Below are 22474 nucleotides of genomic sequence, written 5' to 3' on the forward strand. Positions count from 1 at the left end.
CCATGGCAGACATTTCAAGTCTATTTCATACCGTGTAGCCATCTGCTCTTCTCCACTAAAACGCCCCTCCCTCACATAAACACACAGGCAGTTCAACACACGCTCACTGTACCAGATTGGAAAGACAGAGAGCTCATTTTGAAGTGTGGTAATTGCTTTGGGGAGGCCAGAAAAATGGAACAATTCATCTGAGCCTAATGGTTCAACAAAAACAAGAGGTCGGTAGGATCCAATAGGCTCGTTTCAAGAGAAAAGCCAATGCAGGGACTTGCTGCAGGCACTCGGAATACAGTGAGCAGTGGAAAGAGGGTCCAAATCCCCCTTACTTGGCTGCCGCCGTCTCATACAGGCTCTAAGTAGCAGGACCCCCGCTGTGGTTGCGATTGATCAGAAGGGAAAGGAAGAAAGGGCCCTGTCAGTATTATGGTAATAACAGGCCCGGGTATTCAATAAGCTTCAGCTTCCTTCTCCACCAGTTAAGATGTAGTATGCGTCCGGCAGGTTGTCATTGGGCGCAGTCAACCTTTCCGCCTCATGCTTTTGTGTTTCACGTGGTTGTTATAGTTTGGAAAAGAGAGGTGGGTGTTAGCTGTCACGCCCAAACACACACACACACACACACACACATTCCTGTCCAGTGTATTCCCTATTGCCAATTGAATTCTTCTTTTCCCCCGTTCACTTAGTCCGCCCTTGAATTCTCAGCCTTTCCATGGCCAACCAGGCCCTCCTCTTTTACTAGGCAGAGGAGCCTCTGTCCACCACCGTCATTGTTGGGCCCCGGTCATATCGATATGTAGACAGTGCATGTCAATATCTCCAACGTGTCTCCCCATGGGCTCCGCGTGCGAAGGGAGAGGGAAGCCTCTCTCCACCATCGATCTGGGCCCATTAACCGAGGATGAGAAAAACAAGTGCTTTCATCACGTCGGAGATGTTTAGGCGAAGACTTACTCACAGTCTTTCTTGTCAGGTCAGCTGTTCCTCTGTATTTGTTCCAGTATTTGCCTTTGCCTCTGGGATTCACCGAATGCACATTTTTGGTGTGCTTTCAAGCAAGTGTTGCAGTTAACTTACTGTAAGATAACTGGTCTACCCAAATGGTGGGAGTCTGCCACCAGCGTAGGCGATAAAACATGAGTGGCACATTGCATTGAGACGAGAGACGATGGAAAAGGGAGGGAGTGTGGGTGTGAGGGAGAGAAAGACAAACCGAAATACAAGAAAAATGGATTTGGGAAAATACAAGATGTACAAAACAGAAAGACAGAGAGAGAGAGGGAGGGAGGGAATGTGTGAGAAATAATGCCAGAAGACAGAAAGAGATGGTGAGAGAGAACGTGTGAGAAAAGAAGACACTGACAGAAAGAGAGTGTTTAGGTAGAAAGCTAGGAGAGAGACAGAGTGTGTGTATGTGTGAGAAATAAAGCCAGTGAGGGGGAGCCGTGCACCTGCTGCTGTTATAAACCAGTGGAAAGCTCTTGTCAACAGGGCCTTAATTACAGCCCACGAGTCAGACATCCACGGTGCCCTATCCACACAGTAGAGTACATTCAGGTCTCCAGTCAGTGTTTCCAGCCTTCTCCCTCTGGCAGGCCCACCTCAGCCAACCCCTCATCTGATCTCTAATCAGCTGCAGTGCCACTCCTCATCGATCCCCAATCAGTTACAGTAAAGGGACAGTATCGAGCGGCTAGTCGGGCTAGCCCCTGCTCCATCTATCATAAATCAACGTCTGCGATAGCATTGATCATCAATCACCCTGGGCGACACTATCGATTGGCCAGCGGCTGCAGCCTGCTCCGCCTTCGTCCTAGGCCTTAGCCGATGGGTGTCTGAGTATTGAGCAGGACACCGAAACAGTATTGAGACCCCCACTGATAATTCATTTATTGTCCTGTAATTTCATTTTGTTTTGTTTGTACTTAGTTTGTGAAAAGGCCGCAGTGGAAACCAAGTTTGGTTGGCCTCTCCATGGAACCCTGTTGGTCCTAAACGTAGGGTTGATGTCAAAGTTTTTGCATCATAGTCCCTTCCCTCAAAACCCATTGGATGAGAAGGTGATACCCTCTCTCTCATTGAAAAATACAGAGAGAGGGTTTGCAAGGAGTATGAAATTGAAGGTATTCAAGGTCAGCGTTAGGCTGGCTCAATATAATATAGACGCTCATCTTTTTTAGAATTATAGTTGTTGATTATATGTAATTGTTTATTTTTTTGGATCTGCTTTATCTCCTTATCTTCTCCTGAGGTTAAAAAAAACAAAAAAAACACTGAGACACTGATAAACTAGAAAAGTCATTAACACCTTACATACAACTTTAAAAACAATGTGTGTATATAGTCTTTGTGTGTTCTCGTTGTGCCATGACATGTTTTATCAGTATGTTAGTTGTTAGGACACTTTAATGCAGTGATATATAGTGGTGGCCAAAGATATTGGCAGAATCTATTGAAATCACAGATAAATGTAAAAAAGAAAAAAAAGTTTTATGCATATTATATCTTTGGTTTGCAAAACATCTGAATAATTCAATAAATCTTAGCTAATTCCACAAAATAAATCATAAAATTGCCCGGGGAATATTATTGGCACCTTGAAGCAGTTGTAATAAATCATTTCATTTCCCACAGGTGATTCTCCTTTACTTCTAAATAAAAGTCCCCTGCGGTGAATTGCAGGTGCCTTCGATATGAAAGGGCTTTTTGTCCTGTTTTGTGTCACTGTTAGGACCACAATGAGCATGGAGAAAATAAAGAAAACCTCCAGAGACCATGGCATTTCAGTCTCCACTGTACCTTAATGTTATAAAAACATTTAAGGTATGTTGCTGTAGTTAACCTTCCTGGACGGGGTTGCAATAGACACCTTGATGGATTATTTAAATAGTGGAGAATGTAACTGGACACAAGATATTACACTTTCAACTTGCACAGTCCCTCGCCAACTCAGTAAAAGGAGATTGTGTGGTAGGAAACCCACTGCTGAGAGAGACATAAGAACGTCTGACTGCAATATGCCACAGTCCTTCTGGAACATTCCTTGTGGGCAGGTAAAGAACACTGTCACTACAGTATATATGGAAAAAAAAATGCCTTCAAAGAAAGGAACACCTTCCCCACAGTCGAATATGTAGGAGGTTCTGTGATGTTTTAGGTTAGCTTTTTGTGCATGAAATCAGGAGAATAAAAAAAATGGAATAAAACATTTATTTGATATTAACACAGACCAAATATTGTAGAGACCAAATATGGTCAATTTTAAGTTATTTTAGAAACCTTTCTGAATTACTTGAAAAAAGTTCAAGGGTGCCAATACTTGCAGCCACAACTGTATCTCATAAAAACTAGAAGAGAAGCTATCTATAAGCTATTTCACCTGAACAAAGAGAAATGTGCATGTTTTTATGCCAGTTGTGTGTGTTCATTTTAGAGCAATGCACGTTGCTTTGTTTTGAGCCAGCTGTTGTTTTGCCACACTTGCCTGTATTGCTGGACAATAGTTATGATTGCACCAGACCAGAGTCTAATTAATTGGTACAATTGACCTTTGTGTCAAAAACAGAGAACATCGGTTTATAACATATGTCTATTCAACTGTAAAGAGATTAGCCTCCTTAAATTGTTCAATGGCCACCCTCTTAATACATAAGTTGAGTTGAGGTTTAGTTCTACAAGAATGTTTTGAACCAAATACAAAGAAATGTTTGTTGAAGGAGAGTGATTTAGGTGAAAGACACTGAAAGACAATCTTTTCGCACAGTTGTGGGTTACAGGCAACTGGAACCTGGAGGTTTCGTGGAACATTAAATATGTTTAACCCTGAGCACCCAGCATCAACAGACCTCACTAACAAGGACCACAGTGAACACATACAAAAGAAAGCCACCCAAGTCCACCACCAGCAAGAACAATGAAAGTACTAAAGCCCTTTGGTAGACCATGTGGCCATGTTAGACAGCAATCCAAATCCTAAAAAATATACAGCACAGAGAGCCTGGCCTTTAAACTAACACAGAACAGAACCAATAAGACATAGCTGGCATTACAGCAGAGTACCAGGCCTGTAACAGCCCATAGCACTGGAAACATCTGTCTCTCCTCCGCATTGAAATTGCAGCCAAGTGCCAGGGACCGGCAACACTACAACCATGCCATTTGAAAATACATGTGGCAAGAGCTGTCTGCTTGTATAAATGTTATTGAAATGCGTACAAATGGAGGATTGAGAACACTCCATTAGACCGCCACCCCCGCCCACAACCTCCTCCCCCCTCAAATGCCTGAAATGTTTATTTGATTATTTACATTCACCATGGTAACATTAATGTCTGGAGTGGTTGGTTGGTCAGGGGAATTAGCCGATTAAGCTACACTGAGGCACTCTTCTACTTTAACAGTTTTCCCTGTACCACAAAGAGTCTGTCCCAGAAGATTTTCCAGCTTTAGTCACGCTGTTGGTGTTGCTGTGTGGTAACACTCCAACTAAGGGCGAAATCATAATGTTAGCCTACATTGTTAGCACTCACGCTAAAGGCTAGTAGATCCATACTGTGGATCTCCTTTGCAATAGCACTCGCTCTAAATGCAAATTTTTACTACCCATTTTGCTAGCACTCATGAAAGATGTTAACCACACTACTTTGCAGGATGCATAGATACAACGCTAAGCTAGTAAACTAGACTGTGCTTTGTCTTCATCCACACTTCCAACGATTGTATCCATTTATCTAGTCCAAAGGTGGTCTTTGTCAGTGAGCGGTCCACTCGTAGCTCAGAAGGGGGCCATTATCATCATCTATGACTGATGTACATCATGATCATACGATAGCCAGACCTGGAGGCCATGATGCAGCGCCACATCCTCTCCATCATCCGTCAGCATTGTTTAACTCTCTCCATCTGTCTTGAGATCAATCGGTCTACTTCTCACCCATGCATGGAGATGGCGAGAGAGAGAAACTGAGAGAGAGAGAGTGGGACTGCATTGCATTAGTCTTGTTAAGTGTGCAATAGCTCATTGATCACCGTCTCAGCCTTGAGCCGGTCCTTTATCGTAATCCATAATAACATCTCAGACCAGCACAGCGTAGCAGCGTAGCGGCGTTGCTCCGTGGCCCATAAGCCCCTCGATGGGAAACACTGGGACCAATCAATGCGCAAATCATACAGTGTGTTTCCATATTGGCCCAGAGAGGGAGCGGTCCATTTCTCCCCGTCCATACATCAGAGGAGGAGAAGGATGACAAGTAGGATGTCAACAAAGCGTGCTCCTCCTGCCCGTTTATAATATGGGTAAGGCAAAATGGACCCCTCTCTCTCTCTCTTGTCGAATCTGCTTATCAGGCCATGTCATTGATTCATGCGGCGAGCTGCTCCCCATCGCTGCTGTCATATAAAAGGCAGACAGGCAGTCTCCGTTGCCAACCTCAAGGACGCCATGGCACCGGCTGGCAGCTGTTGCGAGCGCTATTGACATGGAGCCGTCAAATTGGAAAGCCTCAGAGAGGGGCCGCCGATACTACTACATTTGTTGGTCTGGTGAGCCACCTCCATCTAGGAAGTCCACGCAGTATGAGTGGATGATGGGTTAGTGTTCATCTCCAAGACGGTCTGCTCTCCTCCACATTCCAACTTAAACAGACTGTCCAGAATAACTCTGTATTTTTAAACGGGTTTATGTCTGTTTGACTGTCCACACATCTTATTCTCTCAGTCTCTCTCATTCAGTGTCTTTTTTCTGTTTCTGACTAAATGGATGTGTCAGTCAACTCAGCAAAATGTATACTTGAGCCATACCAATCCATATTTAGGATATGCACAATTTAGCCATTTAGCTGAGACTCTTATCCATAGTGACTTACGTACAGAATATTAATAATTGCATACATTTTTGTACTGCTTCACTTTTTTTTTTACTTACAGGCAGAAGGATAAGGGAATACAGAGCCAATTGGAACTAGGGTAATTAGGTGACTATGAACATCAATTAGGATTTCTTTTTCCAGCAGGAAGTGGCGTGAAGCAGAATTCTAATGAACCTTCATTATAGTTACATTGGGGATTTTTTTGCCGTGGAGTCAGCCAAGAAGAGGGGGAGTGGGTGAGTGACTGCCTGACTGACTGACTGACTGACTACCCATTGTTAAATAGCAAAGTGGTTAGAGACACGGACTGCCATGTAGGCGACCAGCATTTGATTCTTTGCTTCGAACAAAACAGGATTTGTTCAGGATAGACTAAAACTTTGCTGGCTACAAGCTTCAGTAGCTATGTTGTAGTAAGCCTTTAATAAAACTGTTTACGGTTATATTGCAATGGACGAACTGCATAGACAAGGAACATATTGCTCTCAATTTCGATTTACATAGCGTAGTTCACATTGCGTAGTGGAACCAGCCATGGAGTGATTGGGGTCATTGTTTTCATTGCTGTATATAGCTAGCCATCTACAGTAATCTCTTTCTAATTTAACGCGTTGAATGGAGTGTAGCGATCCTGTTATACCTGTTGTTGGTTTGGATGTTAGCTAATGTAGGGAACTAGTTTCAATATCCGCGGAGTTTCAACTAATTGGTTTAACTATGCAGAAGTAAACACACCACATCTCGACACATGTACCATATGTAACAACACCCGCTGTTTCAATAGTGTAATGCTTACAGACACAGCCTGCCGCATAGGAAACCGTAAATTGAATCCAGCCAGAGGCAACAACATTCATCCCTTCTAATCGCAGGCCAACAGAACTAGGCTTGCCTGGTTCCTTTTCGTGTTTTTTCAGACAGCAATAAAAGCCTGACCGGGGTGGCAGGTAGCCTAGTGGTTAGAGCATCTGACCAGTATTTAAAAAGTTGCTAGACTGAATCCCCGAGTCAACAAGGTGAAAAATCTTGTTCTGTTCCTGAACAAAGGCTATTAATAACAATCTGTTCCTAGGCAATATGAGGTTAAAATAAAATAAAGTACTAATAGTAATTATCAAATTGTTGTAGTTAGAAATACTTTACCAACTACTTTTGTATGAGTTTTTCTACTATAGAGATGGATGACCTTTCCTGTCCTCTCCTGCAAACAGCCTTCTCAGAGAGAAAGAGAGAGAGATGTAATATGTAATAGATTAATAGATTGTAATCCATTTATCCTTGTCAGTACTTCACCCTCACAGTACAAGCCATGATGGGCTCTCCCTGTCTCTGTCTTTGCCTTGAGATAGCCGTCTTTTGTAACTTGCTTGATGGCTGTTATTTTTTTGAAATTCTTGAAACTCGCAAGCTGCCTGATTCAGTGGCCCCCACCCCAACTCTGGGCATTCCAGCATTGATTCCGCCATTCAGACAGACACACAGTTCAACATGCTTTGAGGAAATAATAGGGAGAATGGAATATGCAGGATACTGAACTAACATTAACAAAACCATTTTTATAAGACCATTGTTTTTTTTAAACCTACTGGTCCATAAAAAGAGCTGGTAATATATTACACAACCAAAGAGTAAAATGTGGATAATGCTTCTGAACTAACAAATAGCTTTCCATACCAACATTGCAGACCTGTTGGGCCATGACACTGAGGACAAAATATTTTCAGGGTTGCTGATCTGGTTAATCAAAGTCTACTCCTGCATTGGTTGTGAATTTTGAGCTGATTCAATCCTTAATATTAACATTGATATTAACGAGAGGAAACCAGGGCAACAGATGTAAACAAAGCAGAGTAACCGTCGTCTGACAATGTGTCTTCAAACAAGCTAGTGAGGTCTTTTCTTATCCACCCACTTGATTCCAGGTGAAATGTTTCCACCATTGCTAGTGATGCTGTTTTCCATGCTGGCACACAAGTCTGTGTTGAGAGGTACAGAGAATGTGGGTTTTTTGCTCAATCCATGTGTTGACCCGTTCCTATGGTGACGCGCATAAAGAACAATTAAGAGTTCTCGTAGAGTACCTCGTTAGTCTCCTTTGTTGACCTCAGACCAAAAGTACATTTCCTATTTCCCACATTTTTTGGTAATTAAATAGTGGTACATTGTTAGATGTGAGAAAACGTCTTGGTCTTAGGACTGCCCAACATCCTTGAAGTAGCAGCCAAATTTGAAGTGTGAGCCATAAGCTAGTAAAGCCTTAGATTGGTCTAAGCATTATAGGTCTATGTGCATTCTTCTGGTTTATTTTTGGCGAAGTGATATGCAATATCATTTGTTATTTTAGGACTATGGAATTTGGCCTTTTTACGTTTTTTATTAGATAGAGATAAATGTAAACCAGAGGCAGAGTCTTGGAACACTAAACCACCGTAAGCCATCTATTTGACTTCTTTTCTTTTAAAAACACAACAACACAAAGATATGTGTGGATACAATTAATTTAATAAATCATTGAGAATAACACACATAAGTTTAGAAAGGTATTCCCCTTGCAGTCATCTTATAGTGAAGATGGGGTGGGGGGTGGCATTCGAGGAGGGGCTGTTGATATTGTGCTTGAATTTTCGACAAATTGGCCGATGTGTTGTGGGAGCCAGAGGGTTCCGGAGGCCTGCTCATGGGACATCAGTGTTGCTGGGTGTCAGATCTACTAAATTAGCCAGACCGCTAATTACCTCCCGGAGAGGAAAGGCAGAGAGAGTTTTCGGAAGCATTTGTTGTTTTTCCCAGCAACATCCCCTCCCCTGTGGCTTAAGGTCTGAAGAGTTTGTTCCCCGAATCCCCTGTTCATTTGCATCATCGCCTCCCTCATCCGCTTTTCACTTGCATCCTGTAATAGGCAAACAAATAATGCCACTGTGAGTTGGTCCGTGTAGCAACACCTGACCAAGTTGCAGTGAGGAAGTCGGCGGAGGAACCACTGCTCATTGTAATAATGGGTGGATGGAATAAATGCAAAGGCACCAGGCGCACAGAACCCCTTCAATGGATGGTCATTGTTTTCTGCCGCGTACGGACTGAACAAATTCTATGACGACTCACCTGTTAATATGTATATGCTGGAGTTTTCATATTTTCATTGTTTTCATACATTGTCATTATCAAATTCATTATTAATGTAGCCCATGTACTTACATGTACGAGGTGGTTACTGGGCTGTAATGACAGAAAGGATTAGGGAGTTATATTTATGAAACATTCCCAAAGACATGCTAGCAATAAACCCATGCTGTACACATGAAGTATTTTATTTAGGTATTTGGGTAATGCCACAAACAACTGCTGGTCCAAATGTCTAAATCTGATGTAGAAGAATGAAAATATTGACCAATGTAAGAATATTACAGTGGGCCAGGGATATTCAACTGTTACCCTATGAGGTCAGGAGCCTGCTGGTTTTCTGTTCAACCTTACCATTAATTGCACCCCCCTGGTGTCCCAGGTCTAAACCAGTCCCTGATTAGGGGGTTGAAAAGAAAAATAATTCTCATGAGCTGGCCTCAATGTCCAGAGGTGAGTTTGAGGGAAATGGAGTTTAATAAGAGTTCCAATACATGTTTTCTGGACTCGTTTCATTAGATTTGACTAGTTCTACTTCAGGTTAGATGCAAGCACAATGAAACGTTTATTTTTAACCAGCTACCAAAAAAATTGTATTTTTAACCAGCTACCAAAAAAATGCATGGACGGTAAAACGATCTCCCCACAGTATATTGCGCAGTGAGGAGTCAGTCTATAAATATTTATATCATAAGTTATTGGCAGATACTAACTGTTGTTCAGAGGTAAATAAAAAGCAGTATCCAAATCATAAACTAATGAACGGCTTTCACAGATGCGAGTCACTTCCAAGTAATCACCAAACAGAGCCATTCCACGTTAGTTCACAAAAGACCTGTCCCTACTGCAGTCATTCTTGCTTTAATTAATAAACCTCTGTCATTGGTAATTATGTTTTTAAAGAAGATGCAATAATGATAGATACTATGTAGGCTAGATATCGGAGATTAGGCTTTTCCATTAGGAGTAAATTAGGGCATAACATTTGACTATTACTGAGTCATAAAGGCTACTGTAGGGAACATTCTTAATAGATATTGAATTGATAACTATTAAAATAGAAAGAAATGCACACAGCTTGTTCATAGCATATTGATCAGAGTTGATTAGTGTATTAAAAAGGAGAATATTTCATATCAAATTACCATGCTAGGTTGGAGGATTAAATGGGGCTTGGTCTATTTGACACAAGATTAGAAGATAATGCCACACACAGTGTCAATTGCTCTTGAATAGTTAATGAATAGTCAGACACAAAAATCTTTTTCGAAGAAGGCTTATTTAGGCCTATTTAAGAGCAAGCAAGGAGCATGAGCATCATGTTAAAGATAGCCCATACATTGAACAGTGTACTTTTACTAAAGTACTTCAGGATGTTGACTAGCGCTTCTATTATAAATTATTACTAACAGCTGCCTAACTTAAATATTAAAGAGTAAATGTATTAACAATATATAATCAAACTAATAAAAGTATTTTAACAACATGCATATAGGCCCAATAACACAAAATATGTGTTCAAAGATTAATATCCTTTGTGCTGCTAGAGCATTAAAAACAGTTGGTAAGAGGAAGTGAAGCCAGTTTCTAAGTCAGACTGAGTCAGCAAAACAAGAGTTCATAACCAATACTAAAACTTTTGTTTTCTGAGCAATGTATGGTGGGCCTGAGTGAAAAAGTATCCATATTAGAACAGACACATTCTCGTCAGCAATCTTGTCCTCAAAATGTACACCAAGTACGTTAACAAATGTACAGTGTGTCACATACCTTTCAGAAAGCACAAAAAGAATATTTGACAAAAAATGCATCACCAAAATATATTATTAATGTATTTTATTTTGAATATGAGATGGTGTAGTTGGCGCTGTCAGAATCACAGGGATGTATTGTTGGAGCCCAAACATCTGGAGAACATAGATTGAAACATGAATGAAGCTCCTGTCCGTGTCACATAGGGGAGTGGGAGATGAAAGGCTGCGTGCAGCGTCTGCGTCACAGGCGACGCTCCCCTTTCCTTCCCCACCTTGGTCAGAAAAGCCACTAATGTGAACGCGATGACAGAACGCCCGTCTGCTCGCCTCTGCCTCGGAGTTGCACCTGTGGGCGCCGGGGGGTAGGGACAGTGTTTGGACAAGGCTGGCTCACTTGGGCCGGCAGCACTCGTTTGATTCGTTGGCTACCTCCCCCTCTCTTCAGACTGCCTTCCTCTCTCCCGCTCTCCGTTTCTCTCTCATCCCCTCAGTTCCCTTCCACACTGAGATACCAATCCTGCTGACACCCGCTGAAAAACCAAACAGGGGTTAGACACCGTGAAGACCCCCGCATCCTCGGCCAAAGTAGCCACCGGTTTCTCATGAGAAACAGCCCGCCGAGGCCTTTTTCTTCTCCTTTCATCTCAGCGCTCAGCCTTTCCTTCAGGACATGTTTTTCCTCCCTTTTTATTTTGCCCCACCTTACCAGCTTATTGTCTCAAGCTCACCTGTGATAGGATTTTTTTAGGAGTTATTTTAAGACCTACGTTTCACATAGAAAAAAAGGTAATCAGTTATGGCAATTATGTCTTGATGCTCCTGGGATTATCAAGATGAACCAGATAAGGGACTATACCAAGACGTTAAGTTCCCATGAAATGGCAATTGATGAGGTCCAGTTAGTCAATCCTTGTGTGTGCATTTACTTCATATAAAGAGTTGGCCATTGCACCAAAATGCTCTAAGAGCACCGCTTTTCCCTCACTTGTTAAGTGATCATTTAGTAGACTATAAACTGGCATGCAAATGATCCCAAATGCTAATCAATATAAACATCTGTTAATTGCATTGCACAGTTTTTCATGTTTAAAGCTCGTCATTTGTATATGGACTAGCCAGGATGCACTCTCATGTTGTTGCATCACCTACATTTAAAGTTAAAAGGGGCTAACATGACGGCCATTCTAAAAACCTGGTCAATATGGCTCAGCTATTGTCAATTTAGGCTATTCTTCCTGGGTGATGAATTTTTTTCCTGGGTGATTTTTCTCCCTAGAGAAATAACTGACAATGTACTTATGCGTCCATTCACCTTCCCCTTATTGGATAGACAGCAGCATCTGGTGTCAACACGTGGATAGACCGCCCCCAGTGGTCACTCGAGGGAACAACACACATCCTCAAATTCTCACCCACACGCTGATATGTATGTTAGCCTTTGCTGGTTGCGGAGTGGAAAAAAGCACCAAGATGAAAAAGTCTTTGGGGAAAAGCTGTTTGAGAAAATAGCGAGGTTGTAGAGAAGGGAACGGGAACGCCTAACAGAAATTACCTTTGGCTGACAGAGGGGCCGAAACATTACCGTCTCCAAGCTATTTACGAGAGCGATTACTCTGATTATTATTTCAACAATACCCAGCCATGCTCTTTCAAGGGCTGCCAGTGGGGCTGCTGGGGGAAGGAAAGGCCTTGCCAAGACGGAGTGTCTGGGAGTTTCACAAGGCACTCCACAGGAGGGAGGGGGAGGAGAAAGGAGCAAGGGAGGGTGTATTAGAAAATGAAAGGGAGGCTTGGGTCCTTCAGTAAGGTCACTTTTTTTGTCCTCTAGTCGTTATTTTCTTTAAAAACTAACCCCACATTTCTCCTCTCTTATTCCTCCTATCTGTCTATATCCCTCTCCCCTCCCACTCTCTACATACTTTTATCTCCCCTCCTTCTTTTTCCCGTTCTCCCCTCCTCCCTCCCTCACTCTCCTTCTCATTCCCCCCCTTCCTCCCTCTTCCTCTCCCCGCCTGTCTCTCCCCCTTTCCTTCTATGTTTCCGTCTGCAGCGCCCAACGAGCCTTTGCTGTGCAAATTCGCCGATGGCGGGCAGAAGAAACGCCAGAGCCAGAGCAAGTACCCGCAGAACGGGCGGCCGTGGCACAGGGAAGGCGAGGTAAGCCACCCGCTCACTTATTGGCGCCATTTTGGTTCCACAGGTGCAGCTGTCGGCAGCTGCAGTTAACCCTGGGTAAAGTACCACTTACTCACGGCACCGGTAAGGCATTTGGTAGGCGTTTAACCTCTGAGGTAATGGCAGTCTTAATAAGCAACCATTTAGATCCCCTCACAAAGCCAGTCCAAAACATCTGGCTCCATATAAACCATGCCAGGCTGTCTCCCACGTTTATGTTTGGTAAAAAAAAAAAAGCCCTTTAAAATATCGATCCGAACCTTCAAAAAAAGAGTTGACGTGTAAATTGCATTTCAAGGTTGAGATATTGGCCTGCCAACGCTGCCAAACATGTAGGTGTTCAACTTTGTTGTCCATAGTGGTTCGGGCCTATAAATTGGATGCATAACATATTCAGCAGTTACAGCCAACAAAGGCAAGGGCAGTTGGAGGGCAATTCTGGAGGGCAGTTTTAATGCGGGTCCGCATCGCTACAAAGGACGTGAACTTACGAGGAGCTGACAGTTTTGCTGAAGCTGCACGGTGGGAATGAATAGAAAAGTTGCAGGCTCTGAGCGCGGGTGTACACCCTCTCCACTGTCTGCTAACTGGTTGGGCGTGTTTGACATTTGTGTGGGGGCTTGGCAAGTGTGTGTACGCGTCTGTGCATGGATGTACCCGTCCATCACAGGCTTACCAGCCCGGACGCCAGGCCCAGTGAGGCCTCTTTACCCATAACCGCCACTGTTACCACAGAGCCTCACTCTCCGACAGGGAAAACAGACTAGGCTGTGAGGTGAGAGGGGTGCCTACCATCTGGAAGGTTACGGAAACCGCCAAGAGGCATCAGCACTACTGAAACCGGCCCAACACACAACACGTTGTGTCTGCATCTTCCCTCCTCACCACTCACAGGACAGTACGCTAACACGCCCACTTTGCCACACAACGACGTCTCACAGGCAGCTTAACGCGGTTTGGGGTTTTATGTCTGCAACAATACCCGTGCGTTACCCCTAGGCTCATCAGTGAGGAGGACGTTTGCGTCACTTCTTCCCCTCCCTCCCTCCGATGTCTCCCCCTCTCCCCCTTGGTTTCCCTCCCTGTTTCATGTTACTCTGGGTGAAAACATGAGTTTTAGTGTCGTTATGTGTGTGTTCCCATATTTCTTCATACATACGCACACCTGTGTGTGTCATTGCTTAGCAGCACAGACAGAGCTGGGACACAGACATCACCTGTGTGTGTCTTTGCTTAGCAGCACAGACAGAGCTGGGACACAGACATCACCTGTGTGTGTCATTGCTTAGCAGCATAGACAGAGCTGGGACACAGACATCACCTGTGTGTGTCATTGCTTAGCAGCACAGACAGAGCTGGGACACAGACATCACCTGTGTGTGTCTTTGCTTAGCAGCACAGACAGAGCTGGGACACAGACATCACCTGTGTGTGTCTTTGCTTAGCAGCACAGACAGAGCTGGGACACAGACATCACCTGTGTGTGTCATTGCTTAGCAGCATAGACAGAGCTGGGACACAGACATCACCTGTGTGTGTCATTGCTTAGCAGCACAGACAGAGCTGGGACACAGACATCACCTGTGGGTGTCATTGCTTAGCAGCACAGCCAGAGCTGGGACACAGACATCACCTGTGAGTCTGTTTATCAGATGCTCGCTGGTCATTCACTATGCCCCCCTCCTGTCTCGCTTGAGTCAGATGAAGATGACCACTGTCCCCAGTCTTTTCACGTTGGCCGAAGTCCATGGACACGAGAAGGGGGCCGTTAATTGCTCATGGAGCAGCAAGCAACCGCGGTTTGTCAATAGCTGAAAAGGGGTCAGAACTGGAATTAAATGAGGGGACAGTGTTTTGTTAGTGACTGCCAATGCATGCAAACGTTCCAACCGAAGTGTTACATATCATGAATGATTCGCACTCACACCTACGCGAAGTCAGACAATCGTTATTTCTCCTCATTATCGGTGGAATGTAATCATAATAAACAAATTCCCTATGATTCCAGTTCCGTTTTGATTTATGTTCCCATTATAATTGTTTTTTCTCCGCAAAGCCAGGCACGATCAATCACCATGTATGAGTCAGGCTGGTGAAAAACAGGGACACACACACGTTACACTTATTCCCACGTACACATCAGGAATCATCTGATCGTAACGGACATACAATCTCATCAATTCACACTAGCTCAAGCGCTTAATCTGGGAAAAGTGCTAATAAGAAAACCACCCAGTTCTTTCCTGTGTGAAAGAAAGAACCGCAGATGTTTTTCAGAGGAAGGTCAAAGGTCAAACAGCAGACTACTCATATATTTGTTCCAGACCCACATGTGGAATTATTACGTGTTGTAAAAGTGTGTAGGTGTGAAGTGTAGATGTTTTTGTACGTATATCTGTCCATTGAGACAGCTGGAGATCAGCCATTATTACCGATTAAGCTGGATCGGTTTAAGTGCCTTGCTCAAGGGCAGGTTAAAAGATGACCTGACGGCTCAAGCATTTGATCCTGCAACCGTTCGGTTACTGGCCTGGCAAGAGCCCTTCGCTGATCTACCTGGGGACAGGGCGTTGTTAGGGTGTGTCAGTGTGTGGGCATGACGTGCCTGGGATTCTTTCGTGGGAGGTCACTACACTTGGAAATCCAGCTGTCTTAGTGGCCGTCCTCAAACAACCCTTTTAGTGAGATATCCGCCTGTCACACAGACTCAGACGACAGTGTAAACATACATTCTCCCTCACAAACAGTCCAGCTTCTTCACTTTCTCTCTGTCACACACACAATTCAGCTTTCTGTCTCTCATTCTGAACTCGTACTTTCTGTCTCCCAAACACATACTTTTACTTTCTGTCTCCCAAACACATACTTTTACTTTCTGTCTCCCAAACACATACTCTAACTATTCCTACTCTGCATTTTTCTTCATGTAGTTAGATGTCTTTTCGCATACACTTCTTTATCTTTCACTTCAGCTGACTTTCACTTTCACACACATTCTCCCTCTCTCCCTCTCCTCCCTCTCTCCCTCTCCTCCCTCTCTCCCTCTCCTCCCTCTCTCCCTTTCCTCCCTCCTCACTCTGTTCCGGACATTCTTACATAATCAGCAATGGCCGTGCAGTACACCCTGCTTGGGAGACTCTCAGTCTCTCTGTGAGCCTGTCAGCCAAGGTGTGGAATTCATCAATCCAGGAAACTACTTGGCCAAGCAAGTGCTAGGGATTTCCTGGCCTGAGCTGACAACTGGCCATGTTCGAGATGGTCACATCACATACCTGCACACAGTCATAGACACACACACTTACAGAAGCACACACTAAAATTTCTATGGTGATACATAGAATATAGTACATTCTACATACTCTATGGAGTTATTCATGCAAACACACTTCCTAGAACAGTGGAACTATGTAGGCACGTACTGCATACTGTATGTACATACTGTGTAGGTGCACAGAGGTAGCAGGAGGAGAGGGTAGAGGGAAAGGGACAGAGGTAGCAGGAGGAGAGGGAAAGGGACAGAGGTAGCAGGAGGAGAGTGTAGAGGGAAATGGACAGAGGGAAAGATGGAGCTGATGAAATCTGCCATCCTCAGCAGCCTCCCGTTAACAGAAATGGGATTAGCCCTCCTCCGGGAGAGAGCCTTCAGGAATGTAGATGACAGATTGCAGGGAAAAGGGGAGAGGAAAAGGGAGAGGGGGGTAAGAGAGACGAGAGCCTCACACATTTCCATGCATAAATAGCTCTCTCTCCTCTCTCCTCTCTCTCTGTGAGTGTCTAAGACTCTCCTTCTCTCGTACTCTCTCCCCTTCACTGTTTCTCTCCCTCACGTGTCTCGCGAGGCTTGGCTCAATAATTATCTAGTTGATCTCTTTCAGCACTTGTCCGTAGCAGTCACTTGACATGTACTGAAACCTGTGATAACCTGCCCTGCATCTCTTGTGTTTAAATATATTAGAATAAACCTGTGATAACCTGCCCTGCATCTCATGTGTGGAAATATTTTAGAATAAACCTGTGATAACCTGCCCTGTATTTCTTGTGTTTAAATATATTAGAATAAACCTGTGATAACCTGCCCTGCATCTCATGTGTGGAAATATTTTAGAATAAACCTGTGATAACCTGCCCTGTATTTCTTGTGTTTAAATATATTTGAATAAACCTGTGATAACCTGCCCTGCATCTCTTGTGTATAAATATATTAGAATAAACCTGTGATAACCTGCCCTATATATCTTGTGTTGAAATATATTTGAATAAACCTGTGATAACCTGCCCTGTATCTCGTGTTGAAATATATTAGAATAAACCTGTGATAACCTGCCCTGTATTTCTTGTGTTTAAATTTATTTGGATAAACCTGTGATAACCTGCCCTGTATTTCTTGTGTTTAAATATATTAGGATAAACCTGTGATAACCTGCCCTGTATTTCTTGTGTTTAAATATATTAGGATACACCTGTGATAACCTGCCCTGTATTTCTTGTGTTTAAATATATTAGGATAAACCTGTGATAACCTGCCCTGTATCTCTTGTATTGCAGACTGGAATGGCGTTAACATATGATCCAGCTGCTATGCAGAACGGGTAAGAGGCCATCTATACGTCCCAGCATGCTATAGCACAGGCTTGAGAGGATTGTCCTATTCATTCACTAATGTAGTGTAAGCAAACCCCAAAATATACACCTGCCCCTTTAGCTTGTCTTTCACTAGGGGGTGGGTTCAATTCCCACGGGTGAGGGCAGTAAAAAGATGCATGCACTCAGTACTGTAAGTCGATTTTGACCAAATCAGTGTCTGCTAAACTGCGTAAACGGAAACTTAACATGTAGTGAGGGCGTGTTATGTGTAGTATGCCTGCTTGCCTGTCCCCTCTTCTAAACAGTGTGTGTGTGTGAGTGTGTGCGCGCGTTGCTTCTGTGCTAAGCGCTAAGGGCTGCCACGGAATTGAATGGCCCAGCAAATTGTTCTGTCTTTCACTGTGTGCTGTAACCGGACGAGGCGTACAGTCTTGAGTTCTGTCTCCTCTCAATGTGGCCTCAGTCTCTGACAGGATGCCCCCCCCCCCGCCCCCCACTGCTTCCTGAAGCACTTATCTCAATGACTTTTGAATAAGAGCGAATAGCATCTCATTAGATACAGCATTGAGCCTTTTATAACAGTAATGGTAAGCCCTGATTATGAGTCTGGAAGGGAATAGAAGTGATTTACATACATTTTGAGGAAATGGAGAAAGGCGTAGTGACCTCAGAGTAGACATGTTTAAAGTAGACGATTACATCAATAAATAGTTGTATTTTTATAGATTTTTATTATCCATTATAAATATTATGTAAAGTAGGTTAAAATACACTTAAAATAAATGTGGTCTCTTTCAGATTTAGACTAGAGTTCCACATTTACTGCTTATTTAGTTTCTAAAATGTTAACAGCTGGAGAGCAAACAGAAGAGGAATAGTGTATTTTTTCATCCATCATATAAAGAAGGCTTTTTTGTTGTGGAATGAAACTGGATATAGCCTATGTCCAATGCTAATAACATTGCAATTGTACTAAATGCGACAGTTGTTCCCAACATGACAGTTTACCAAACATAACCATTTGTTAGATTACATTGGGCCTCCACTGTCCAGTCTAATCTATAACACAGGTCAACTAAAAGTAGTGTAATAATAATAAGATAAGAATATAACAGTAGCTGTATATAACATACTGTATAAGACTAATCGTTACGTATGGATTGTCCCAGGTATTGAACCCACCATCATTTCAAGTGCCAAACAGAAAACCATCGAGAGCAGTATAAAATTGCACATAAGCAGCGAGGGGATGGAAATAACTCCCAAGGCCATTGTAGATCTGAACATCATCACAACATGATAAAGTAACCCGCCAGCTCTTCCCCCAAGAGCTGCTCTCAACACTTTGGAATAGCCTTCTTTAAATGCAATGAGTTTTTCCAAACACTGTGGATTGAAGTCAGCCTGCAGCCTAAGCCAGACAGCATGGTGTAGCCTTAATACTCAAGCCTGGGGGGGGATGGGAGAATACAGACAACCCCTTTTTTTTATATATATATACGATGACAAAGCTCAATTTGATCCGATAAAACCAGACTTTTCAATCGAGAAGCCATAAGACGCTTCATGAAACTTTTATGCTCCCCGCGAAACACAATATATTGCCTTGCGTTTGATTTGTGATGCCGAAGGGATGAAACAAGACAATTCAGAGATAGAGGCCCTCGTGGGAAGCTCTGCCTGCATGGACCCAACGGCAGACTGAGGGACTGAGGATCTGTGCATGAACTGCTATGTGGGCCTGTGTAGCGTATGTGTGTGTGAACTGGTGTGTGAGTGTTGATGGATCAAAGGACATGAAAGGTATTTTACTCAAGAGAGCGGTTCCGCGATACATTCTATTCCAGTTGTGTGAAGATAGACTGGCTCGAGGTATATATTTGTCAAGAAAAAGAAATCCTGCATGGTTCAGTTAAAGGTTATTACATAAAAAGCCTGGGGCGTGAAACGGATACCCCCACAAACTAGTATCTACATCTCTGTTAGATAGCTAGTAGGAATGAATCTTGACTGCCAATAAGCTTTTTGAAGCAGTCTTTGACTAATCAAATATTGCAATAAACCTGTAGGCCCCTAATAACCACCATCATCAGATAAATGAAGTCCAGTGTTGTAATGCATGGAGACCAAAGTACATAGTAACAACTGTAATTAGTTTTTTTACTGTAATTTACTCTCAACCTGTAAGCCACTGTAAATGTAAATACAGTATATAACCATTAATTCCAAGAATTTTTTTAATAGTACATTGCTGTATTTTATGGTAACATACTATAATTTGTGAGGGTGCAACATAACTTAGTGATAAGAGTGTTGGGCCAATAACCGCTTACGAGTTTGAATACTGGTGTCATTGTACCATTATGCAAATAACATGGATAATTGTAAATAGCCAGTAACTGTAAAACATTGTTTTGTTCTAGCTCTATCTGGGGTCAGAGTTTGACCTCTTCTCTCTCTTTCTCCACAGGTTCTACTCTTCGCCTTATAGTATCGCCACCAACCGCATGATCGCGCAGACGTCCATCACGCCCTTCATCGCTGCTTCTCCTGTCTCCACATATCAGGTGGGTGACGGACAGGAGCGTAGCCCGAAGGGGGAACCCACGTGTTGGGGGAGGGTTGACAGAAATAGGCGAGCTGGTTAGGGGGGCGACTTGAAAGCAGCAAAGGGCTTTCTAAGCGTTTCGGCTTTCCCCTTTGGATTGACTGAGACGATGGGCGACATCTGTTCTGTAGGCTGTAAAAACAACAGACAGTCACGGTCAACAGAAAATTAGCAAATAAAAGCCCAAGAGAAAATGGAGAAAGGCAGTGCAGTAAGGAAGAACATAGTGTTGGGAAACATGCCATTTCTCCCCTCCTGCACTTTCCTGACCCTGTTGTGCTTCTCAAATTCTTTTTCAAGCTGTCATACCTTTTATAGTCGTGTTACCACATTTCCCTGCTAACTGAATTCCATACCTCGCATCCCAGTTGATCTGTGGAACCATATGGAACGGAGCGTAGCGTAAACGTGAAAAATTAACCGTGCAAAGCGACAAAGGCATCATTTTTTTCCCCATTCCTGAATGTGGCACAATTTCACACAACTCCAGATGTTTGACTGCAACAAGCAGGAGGGAAGCAGCTCTGTGCATTTCACCTACACGTCCCCCCCAAGAGCACTCACTGTTTCTGACTGAGCCTGATTAGAATTCAGCAAGAGAGAGGACAGGAAGAGAGATGGAGGGAGAGTGAAAGAGTGAGGGAGAGAAAGATGGACAGAGAGCGAGAGAGACAAATAGAGATCGAAAGCAAAGGAAGGAGAGAGATACGAAAAGAGAGGGAGCGATATATGAAAAGTGAAAGATCAACGAAGGGATAAAAAGCAAGAGAAACAAATACAGTGAGAAAGGGACTGAAAGAAAGCGCTGGGATTTGGTTAGTTGCTGAAGGTTGACGTGCCCGACTTTTAGAAGCATCTGATTAAAACTCAGGTCCAGCGTTGGGTTTGGGGAGGTGGGGTGCGGTCGGTGCGCTGCGGTGCGGTGGTAATCCGTGCTCAGAAGGGCTTCCCAAATTGATTTATCAAAAACAATAGCTGGGCTTTTGAGGAATATTAATCCTCACAGTTTCAATATCAGCCACCACCGCTTCCTGTAATATTGCCCTTCAGCCAGGCAGCGCCAGGCAAGGTGAGTCCTTCATCTTCTGCTAAAGTACAAAGGGTGAAACAGGCTGGAATCATTGCCTGTAAGACAGAGGAATCACCAGTGGCCAAAGTGGAGAAAAATTATCCTATTTCAGTCCATTGTACTCAAAAATATGACAAGTATTGCATCCGGGTATTTTTTTTACTGTCTGTTATATACACAGTGACCTGTTCAGATGCAGATATTTTAGAGTTTTAAATTGTCAGTTGTATTTATTTGACATATTTAGAATAATAAATATGAATAAATAAAACTGAGATAATTCCCAATTGGCTGAAGGACAATTCCAAATGTCCTTTGGTAAACTGTTGTGGTTGGACTGTGTACTCTGACAAACATCCTGATTACTTTGTCATATGATACTGGGTAGTCTGGTTCTCTTCCTGGCCAGCCAAGCCGAGGTCTGGCTCCTTTAACAGAAAGCCCATGCTGAGGGGAGGGTCAGCCAGGGGTGGACAAACCTCTTTCTCTGACGTCAGTCTAAGTACCTTTTCTCATGTCACCACTCCTGTTGTTTTTTTGTTGAGATTTGTATAAAACCCCAATCAAGTTTCAAAATCAATCATACAAAAGCACAGGCTTACAAGTACATTACCAGAGAGATTTGAATCAGGTTGTCGCTTGGAAAAATTCCAAATACAGACGACAAGGTAAACAGCTTTGTCCCCTCACTTTCTCTTCCAGTTGGTCGAGAAAATGCATTGAAAGGAAGAAACTAATAAACATGGCTTTGTCCTATACAGTCTTTTTTGCTTGTTTAGGCAGGTTCCAAATCACAGGCTTTAACTAGCTCAGAGGATTTTATAGATTAGCATCTGTTTGTCTATGTTGAATCCAATCATTTTCACAAGGTTCAATGGCCAGACCTGTTTTTGTCAATGACAAAGCTGTCTAATAATACTCATCCTCTCCAGTCAATCTATGAGGTCCACTGGGCTTTCTTTCAGTAACACTGCATGCACTTCTCTACACCTTCAAGGCTGTCGTGTTTTCATCCTGCTGCAGCTGATCTCCATATTCACCGAAACCGCCCGTGATTCCCAGGCACAAAAATAACAGTGGGAAAGGAAAAGGCCCTGGCATGTCCGGGCAGGCAGCAAAGTAGCTTGACACCGGCACACCATTGATTGGAAAGGCGGAAAGAAGTGGCATGGGTTATCTCAAGTCATTAATGCCCTTTCTTTTGATGTCTCCCTTTATAGGTCCAGAGTACATCATGGATGCCTCATCAACAATATGTTATGCAACCCACAGTAAGTGCTTTAACATTCACTGTCTG

General features: G+C 43.3%; 1 protein-coding gene across 3 annotated transcripts in view; it reads left to right on the top strand.

Moving 5' to 3' along the window:
• LOC105012781 (RNA-binding motif, single-stranded-interacting protein 3) overlaps window positions 1-22474 on the top strand; it is a 287542-nt gene that overhangs the window by 237692 nt on the left and 27376 nt on the right. For all 3 annotated transcript variants that reach the window (XM_020050281.3, XM_020050282.3, XM_013135681.3), the window contains 4 exons: window positions 12792-12898; window positions 17462-17505; window positions 19971-20067; window positions 22398-22448. In XM_020050281.3, the coding sequence (XP_019905840.1) occupies window positions 12792-12898; window positions 17462-17505; window positions 19971-20067; window positions 22398-22448 (299 nt within the window). The remainder of the gene's footprint in view (window positions 1-12791; window positions 12899-17461; window positions 17506-19970; window positions 20068-22397; window positions 22449-22474) is intronic.

This window comes from Esox lucius, chromosome 10 (assembly GCF_011004845.1).
Source record: "Esox lucius isolate fEsoLuc1 chromosome 10, fEsoLuc1.pri, whole genome shotgun sequence".
In the NCBI taxonomy this organism is placed as follows: Eukaryota; Metazoa; Chordata; class Actinopteri; order Esociformes; family Esocidae; genus Esox; species Esox lucius.